An 8,723-nucleotide genomic window follows, 5' to 3' on the forward strand; every position below is an offset into this window, starting at 1 on the left:
ACTAGATAACTTTATGTATGTATCAACTTACCCATGCGGACGCACGGGTCTTCGACTAGTTAATATTTACATAGATCAAACATATTTAAACCTTTATATCTTTTATTCATTATTTATCCTTTGATATATATTTTTTTTCTTCCCAATAATATATATAGGGTAAATATAAAACAACAGGAATATAAAAAAAAAAAAAAAAAAATGATCAAACAAAACTCAAACTCAAGTAAGATGAATCACATCGAATATTATTTGATTACCATTAATGAATACATGGAAGATTATTTGACACCATCAGTACATGGATGATTATTTTACAGCATTATTGGACATCTCTAACAAAAAAGCTAGAGCAAATATAAAGTGGAGAAAACTCCATTTTATTGGCTTGAACTTGAAATCAAACTTGGACTTTATTCGATGTGACATTGATTTCCTTTGAATTCATCACATATATTTACTCCAGAACCAATGCTGTCTCCAGACCTTCTCAGCCATGTCTTCAATCGGCACATTCTTTGTTTCCGGAATCAAGAACACTGTGAAGAAGGCCATAATAAGAATCCAACCAGAGAAGAACAGGAAGATCCCGAACTTCATGTAACACAACATGGACAAGAAACCTTGTGCAACAATAAAGGTAAACAACATGTTTGTGAACACTGTCACACTTTGTCCAGCTGACCTTGTCTCTAGAGGAAATGTCTCACTGGGAATCAACCATCCGAGTGGACCCCATGACCATGCGAAAGATGCGACGAATGTGCATACCATGACCACAACCAGCATTGCGAAGCCTTTGCCTAAACTATCGGAGTGGTCCTGGAGTTTTACCCCGAGGACTGCTCCAATTATTACTTGTGAGATAAGCATCTGGACACATGCTTCTAGTAGAAGCACTCTTCTTCCAACTTTGTCGACGAAATAGACAGACACTAAGGTTGAGAGCACGTTCACAGCTCCTGTGATCACAGATGAGTATAGAGATGCGTCGCTGTGGAATCCTAAGGTGCTGAACAATACTGGCGCGTAGAACATGATTGCGTTGATACCGGTGAGTTGTTGGAACACCTTTACCAAAATCAGACAAAATCATCAATTAGGCCAAATACTAGTACTAGCTATAGATTGATTGACAAATTTTATAAGCATGTTTTAAAAATCAGACCAAACTGGTTTGGTTTGGTCCTGGTTGACTCGACCAAATCAAACCAAACCAAATCATGTTCGAGTCTGTCTTTGAGGCCGTGCATGATGGACTAAAACCTTAAAAGATGTCACTGGTTCTTAGAACAGTTTTGAGTAATGACCTGCATACAGATGGCAATGATCAATGGAGGACGATTGTGGGACTTCATTAGGTCCTTGAAGGGACTCTTGACCTCTTTAGCCACTTTACAGGCTCTAAGAATATCTTCATACTCAGGTCCAATATTTTCGACACCGCGAATCTTTCTTAGCACGGTCTTCCCTTCTTCTTCAAAACCCCTTTCAATGAGACTGTTAGGAGTATCATCCACTATGAGTGAACCTACTGTTAGCATAAGTGCAGGAATACCAGCTCCAGCCAATGATATTCTCCATCCATATCCACCTGGTATTCTGTTTTCCACACAAACATTCATCACATTCTATTCAAAAATATTCAATTCATTATTAGAATGTTAATATCAAGATCATGAATCCGATTAAACTTACTGTGCTGTTCTCCAGTTCACAAGGTTTGCAATGAAAATTCCAATGGTGATGTTCAACTGAAACAAAATGTTAAGCGCTCCACGAATTCTCGTTGGCGCTATCTCAGATAGAAACACGGGCACTGCCTGATTGGCGAAACCAACGCCGCAACCAAGTAAGATTCTTCCCAAAATGAGGAGAATAAGGTTTCCTGCTAAGGCACTTAAGGCAGTGCCTACAATGAAAACAACTCCAGCTAGCAACATAGTTTGTTTCCTTCCCAGCTGTCTTGTTACAGGAGAAGCAACCATGGAAGCTACCAAAGCCGCAAGGTAAAGCGACGATGTGAACAATTGAAGCTTCTGGTTATCATATTTGCAGTAATTGCTTTCAACAGCAGGTTGTTGTACTCTTTTGTATATGTCTGGAAAAAACTCTGCCAAGAAGCTAGGCATTGCTGTCACACCACCTGCATTAATATATTCACGTGTCAGATACCAGACACAGATACAGACACGCAGATACCAGACTCATATACTAGACATAAGAATAATACCTGAAATACCAATGTCATAACCAAACATAAGACCACCAGTAGCGGCCATTATGCAAGAGAGAATGACAGCGCCTGTGATTCTAGCCTCAAAAACGGTTTCATTTGAACTTGAAGTAAATCCTCCACCAGCCATGATTATTGACTCAAATGATCAACTTTATGGAAATGATTTGATGTGATTTCTATATGAATTAATGAAAGAATAAACCTGGATTAACCATTCATAGTTAAGACATTCAAGCCTTGTATGTAACAACAAGGATATTGAATGAAATAATAGATTAATGGATGATCACAAGAGGCTTGAATTTTCTGTTGTCACAATGAAGATATATATACATATCTAATGCAAGAATGTCGGAAGAGATAAGACAAGGTTGACGAAACACAAAACACAGATCCATATCTTTAGATAATTGGATGGATAGATTGAAAAATAAAAGTCAATTGTGATAGCTATTAATAGCTAACATTTTCACTCGGTGCCTTGTTAAAGTAATCATTGGCAATAAAGCTATGACAATTATTCAACAAAAGACTAAAACAAACCACAATAACAACCAAGTTTGAGCAAGTCTGGCATGGTCACATAACCAAGCATATACTGTTTATAGCACACATAAAATTAATAGTAATAAAAAGAAAAATATGACTTCACTTTTTTTTATGTTTTTTTATTTTGTGAGTGCCCCTGAATAAAATAGATTTGGTATTGTGACTAGTGACTATATTTGTAAGTTTTATTTTAGTAAGTGGGATCTCATATATAGATTAAATTATTTCAAATGTTTTAAGTTTGAAGTATGGTATTTCTAAAATGGTGAAGTATATGTAGTTAATAGACATTTGTATCGGGTACACCTATTGTATATGTGGTATTTGTCGTGACCTAAAAATTTAAAAATTGATCGAAAATAATGAAATTGTTATCAAAATTTATTAAAATTTGAAAAATCTTCATAAAGCCCATTAAAACTTAAAAATGTTTGTTATAATCAGATTTTAAATTCGAAAATGAATTATGCATAGAAAATGTATTAGCATCATACAATATCTAATCAAAAATGGTTACATATATCGATAATTTTTTTAACTTTTGAAGATTTGTTTTCTCTTTATAATTAAATACAAATTTAAAATAAAAATGTTTGGCATCATCCCGAAGGACAAAAAATAACGGTCCAGAGAGCAGAATGCTCCATCACATCTTATGTGGAACAATTGCACGTGCACCAAAATCGACTATGAGGATATGCATCCAGACCCACTGCACAAGACCCCTCAAATATTTGTAAATAGATCGTCTTCAACTTTTTGTCTTCAACCCATTATTCTGCTGCAAATCTAATGGTTGGCATGCACTAAAGAATAATTTTATAGCATATTAATATGTATGGAATATAATCCAATGGTTAGAATTAAGGTCGGACATAGGGTGGCAGGAAAAACACTGCAGAGGTTCTGGATCCCAAATATTTGGAAACCTCACTAAAATAGAATTTAATTATATTTGGAGACCTCCATTTTATTAAGTAGTGTAGCAAATATGTGTTCCTTTTGTAACAAAAGGATCATGGTTTCGATCTAACATGCATGAGTTTTTTATTTTAATTATCTTATTTATAGAAAAATGGCATTTTAAAGACTTGAACCAACAACTATTACTTTAAAATTATCTTAAAAAGCTTTATCCAGCCACTTCATCATGAAACAATTATTTAAAAACACTTAAAACACTTGATAAATATTCAATTTCTTTTTATTAGGGGCTTTTTTAATAATAGGGGCCTCATTTTAATCTTATTTTTAAAATGAGAACACGGCCCCTAAAATGTTTGGGACGATTTTGAGATGCATTATTTTAAGCAAGAAAGCAAGAGATCTCATTCCAGGATCAACTAGACAGATATATGCACCTCACGCTAATAAACCAACGAGTTGTTATATCCATCCTACTATGTAAGAAAGAGAACACACCATTTTCGAGACAATTTGAATTCAAATATCATTCACCTAATCTTAAACTTACATTGTCTTGGGGATTGGAGTGTTAACCTTGCAAGTCAGTCTCTCATCCACCGTACCGAAAGCTCGAGTCCATCGTTGTGATCCACATCCATCGTTCAACGATCAATTTTGGTTCCCGCGCGGAACAGTGGCACCGTCTATAGGAATCGACATTTGATTCCCATATTTTTCACATTCCAACATTCATCTCTAAATTCACTGAGTTAAGGCTTCCTCGACCTAGAGATTCATATCTCTTGAATCTAAGCCTTAGGTCTTTGTTCTTGATCCTTTTCGATTGAAGATTAAAACTACTTCTCATATCTTCATCCAGATCCATCAGCAATGAGAGGTTCTAGAGATATTTGTTCTGCTACACGGCATGAGGTAATCGTAGGCGCTCGAGCTGCCAGAGATCCACCACTAGTCCACTACTTCCTCAAAATAGTAGTGATCAAGTCCTCGTGAATAATCCATGTGTTTTGTGGCATCAAGATCCTTTTCATCCTAGAACATCTCAAGGAGTATTTCAGCCTCTCCCATTCTTAGGACCCTCCCCACTGTTCTAACAAGGAGAACCATTGCTCAGGCCTTCAGTATCGCATATGGTACCTAGATTGGAAGCATTGTCTGGTTTACAACTATTGCAAGCTAACATCGGCGTGCAAGGTGCTAACGAGCTACTGAATAGTGTTTATAATATGGTTTGGCAGTAAAACTCACAAGCAGTAGAACAATTTCCCCTCGAAGAAAGCTTGCACCATGCAAACCTGAAGAGCAACATAGTGCAAGAGGCCATGTCCCGAAGAAGCAAATGCAATATCTCACTGGAAGGTGATCTGAGATCTCTGAGTCACCAAAGAAGCCAAAAACACCATACTCCTTCCCCATGACTTGAAGGAGGAAAGGACAGTCACACTTCTTCCGACTTTTTTCACCCTCACAAGGAGGAAGAACCGGAGGAACGACCTCCGGTCAAGGAGCACAAAAAGCATCCTCTTTATGCTTGTATTCTAGATAACCGGATAACAAAATCAATGGAGAAGCCTTTAAAGCTTCAGATTTACGACAGAAAGGGAGATCCATATGAGCATGTGAAACATGTGAATGACTGTTTAGACTATTATCATGTTTTTGATGTTGTGAAGTACAAGATCATTGCATTAAATATAACCGATTCAACCATGATTTGGTTCAAATCTCGGTCTAACTGTAGCATAGATTCTTGGACCTACTTATGCAAGAATTTCACTGCTTGCTTCACTGCATGAAAGAGGCAACCTAAGACAAAATTTGCACTCAGTAGGATCACCCAGGGCAAGAAGGAGACTTTGTGGGCATATATCAGTCGTTTTATGGAAGTATTCGTATAGGTGGAAGGCTCTGACGGAAATCGGAATTGTTGGATTTTCATAAACGCTTAATAGGAGATGATGTGTAAGGAGGCTCATAACTCAAAAGAAATGATAAATAGGGATTAACCCTTTATTAACTCTTAGGAGAAGCTCATTTCCCTTGGGTACAATCATGCACCAACAGACACAGGTTCTAGTCGATCACCAGGGAAGGGGTCTATCAAGTGCAAAGTGGAAGGCAATTGTGGAACCTGCAGCTGAGTTGACATATAAAGTCTCCTCGGCACTTCCCATGAGAAAATCTTGGAAGAATGTGCCAACACATACTTCAGGAAAGCAGGAATAAAGAATCCCTTCTCAGTTGGGGAATCTTCTATGATTGACAAGTCAAAGTGCTATTGTTTTTCCATAAAAGCCACGACCACAACATCAATGGTTGCATCCAGTTGATGGATGCAATCAAAGTGTTGACCAAGAAAGGTTATCTGTCCGAGAACACTACAAAATATCGGAGGGACTGGGATGATTCCTCGAATAGCAAGCAATCCCGGACCAAGACAGTTGATGTTGTGACCGAGGGTAAGGAAGGAAGCAACGAAGAAGGTGAGGGGCATAAGGTGAAATGACACCACATTCCATCCATCATGGGAGGCGCCCCATGAGTAAACACCTCGTCCAAAGGGACAGTGAAACAAAAAAATTGTTAAATTAATGGTCGTCAGTAATAAAAGAAGGAGCACATCAACCAAGGGAACAAAAAGGTATATGCTTGGCTTCCGAGATAATGAAAAGGTCGGGAGAATCCATAACAAAATATTTTTGTTGGTCATAATTGCCACGATCGACCACTTTCACATTTTTTGAGTACCGGATAATAGTGACAACTCTTGTGACGTTATGTACTTGGAACTTTTCTAGAAGATGAACCTAAAGAAAGAGAACTTGTGGCCCTATGACAGATATAATCTGTAGGATTTCAATGGCACAACGACTTTCCCCTAGGGTTACATTGAGGTAATGATTACCATGGGAAAATGTAGAGATCTTAGAATGATTAACTCTCAATTTCTAGTGGTTCCTTGTAAGAGCATTTGCAATTGTACCCTCGGCAGACCCATTGTGGAAGCCTTAGACGTTGTGGCATTCCCGGTTCACCTCATGCTTAAATTTCATAACCTCCACAGTGAACCACGTAAATTAAAGGCTTGTCTTTCAAGAGAAAAGAGAATCTACCAAGCTTTATAACTAGATCAAAACAAAGAGGAGTGCAAAGTCATAGAGATCAATGTAACCTTCCTAATAGGCCATTTGAGAGATATGAATATTTCCCCCTTACATGTAAAACAAGTTACTCCAACCAGACAAGCAAAAATGGTTGATTCAAGAAGACTATAAGCGGTAGGGAAAATAATCAGTGGCTAGCCCACCTGGTTATTTTAATAGTTTTGTATAAGACAAGATTACGCCATCATAATGTTTTACGACCAATTTGATTAAAGAAATAAGAATGTTCTACTGAAATATTTTTTCTTTGTGGCTGTGAAAGGTAACGATGACTCTAGGATACGGCCGAGGAAATCAAAGCCCCGCCATAAAGACTTAGGGGTGTTACTATCACGAACGTTACATGCGCATTACTAAAGCAATCAAAATCCTATGATGCAAAGCACAGGCACAAGTAAACTGGAAAACCCATTCACGCAAATAAAGTGGAAAAACTACATAATCGCAAAAACTAGCTCGCCCTCCTCTTGGTAGCAAGCCACTTAAGAGGTTGTGGTGGGTTTGCCACACGTCAACCTCAGACCAAGTCTTCACTTGGGAGGGGAAAGGGTATAGACCCTTGACCAGGAACAGCCCAAAAGTCATCATAAATTTTGAGAAAAAACCCCGTAAAGTAAAAGTTAAGCTCGAAGCAACACACTCGGGACCTAACACGGGCACCTTTGTCAGTTAACGAAAATATTCAAATATTAAATTCGTGTATACGTGTTCGCTCATGCAGGTTGTTATATTTATACAAATCCAACAAGAACATTAACAAATAATGGAGAATGGCATGGCTAATCTTTTAGCAATACACACTTCTCATCATTAATTGTCTCATCCGGTCGGACCCGCTCCCTTGAAATGCACAAAGAAGGATAAAATGATCCACTTATGATCAATTATTCTCAAAATAATCAGAGATATAGCAAGGTCAGAATTAGTCATTTTATCCATCTCTAGATCCAAATAGATGTTTTCAAGACAATAATTCTCAAGGTCCCTTTGGGTAGTTAGAAGAGAGACTCCACTAATGTACAAAATGGCAGAGGTTTGGTAGGTGTAATATACCAAAATTGAATAATCTTCCTCAAGAGCACCGTCATTCATAATGGCAAGATACGAGAAAACTTCCTCCAATATGGATGTCCAATTCTCTCTTGGAATACAAGGTCCCAACCGAGCCAATAATAAAGAAGTTGGGTTACCCGTAGCCGAGGATAAAATTCCTAGAGAGTGTGACACCCTTTGCATATTCCTAAGAATTTAGAGTAGTTCTTGTTTTAGACTGTGGTAAATCTATCGGAGAAGATCGGGTGAGTTGCATCGTCATTCTGACCGTAACATGGGTGAGGAGTTGTTCGAATAGTTGGCTATCATCGAGATTCCTCGAGCTTCCCTCTTCATTTATTGAATTACTTCCTCGCAGTTTATTGATTCTACGTATGTAAATGAACAAATAATCAAAAAATAACATTATAGACAAAGACGAAAAATAAATAAAAATAAAAATACTAGAAAGCTTATCAAAAAATACCTTCCTCTCCTCCCCGGTATTAGTGTATATTAATAGGTGAGTTTTGATTAGACCCTCTGAATGTTTTCTCAAGGCATCATCTTGCGCGACGACACCTCTAACATAACCCAACTTTTTGAAAAAATTATAAACTGTTTCTTCTAGTAAAATTCCTCCTAGGACAAGTCATCCTCCTTGTAAACGTATGACCTATTTCTTCTTAAAAAGTGTCCCCAAGGACTTTTTATGAAAAAAATCGCACATCGCTATTTCAAATTGGTCCCTATGACGCAGACCTCCGTATGATCCTCTTCATTGACACGAGTAATTAAAAAGAACATATCTT

The 8,723-nt window shown here is 37.6% G+C and overlaps 1 protein-coding gene across 1 annotated transcript; it reads right to left on the bottom strand.

Annotated features, from left to right (window-relative positions):
- Nucleotides 1–227: 227 nt before the first annotated feature.
- Nucleotides 228–2,541, bottom strand: LOC131611586 (sugar transport protein 13-like). Its single transcript, XM_058883540.1, has 4 exons — nucleotides 2,234–2,541; nucleotides 1,699–2,146; nucleotides 1,311–1,602; nucleotides 228–1,071 (listed from the first exon to the last, which is right to left on the bottom strand). The coding sequence occupies exons 1-4, from the start codon at nucleotides 2,364–2,366 to the stop codon at nucleotides 448–450; spliced, it is 1,497 nt and encodes a 498-aa protein (XP_058739523.1). The 5' UTR covers nucleotides 2,367–2,541; the 3' UTR covers nucleotides 228–447.
- Nucleotides 2,542–8,723: the final 6,182 nt, after the last annotated feature.

The sequence above is a fragment of the Vicia villosa genome, linkage group LG1 (genome assembly GCF_029867415.1).
Source record: "Vicia villosa cultivar HV-30 ecotype Madison, WI linkage group LG1, Vvil1.0, whole genome shotgun sequence".
Taxonomy (NCBI): Eukaryota; Viridiplantae; Streptophyta; class Magnoliopsida; order Fabales; family Fabaceae; genus Vicia; species Vicia villosa.

What these genes read in the sequence shown, in the direction of transcription:
- LOC131611586 (XM_058883540.1), bottom strand. Translation starts at nt 2,366, where the DNA reads ATGGCTGGTGGAGGATTTACTTCAAGTTCAAATGAAACCGTTTTTGAG. An exon ending in GTGAACTGGAGAACAGCACA is followed by an intron (nt 1,603 to 1,698) that starts GTAAGTTTAATC and finishes TGTGGAAAACAG; the next exon opens with AATACCAGGTGGATATGGAT. An exon ending in TCATTGCCATCTGTATGCAG is followed by an intron (nt 1,072 to 1,310) that starts GTCATTACTCAA and finishes ATTTTGGTAAAG; the next exon opens with GTGTTCCAACAACTCACCGG.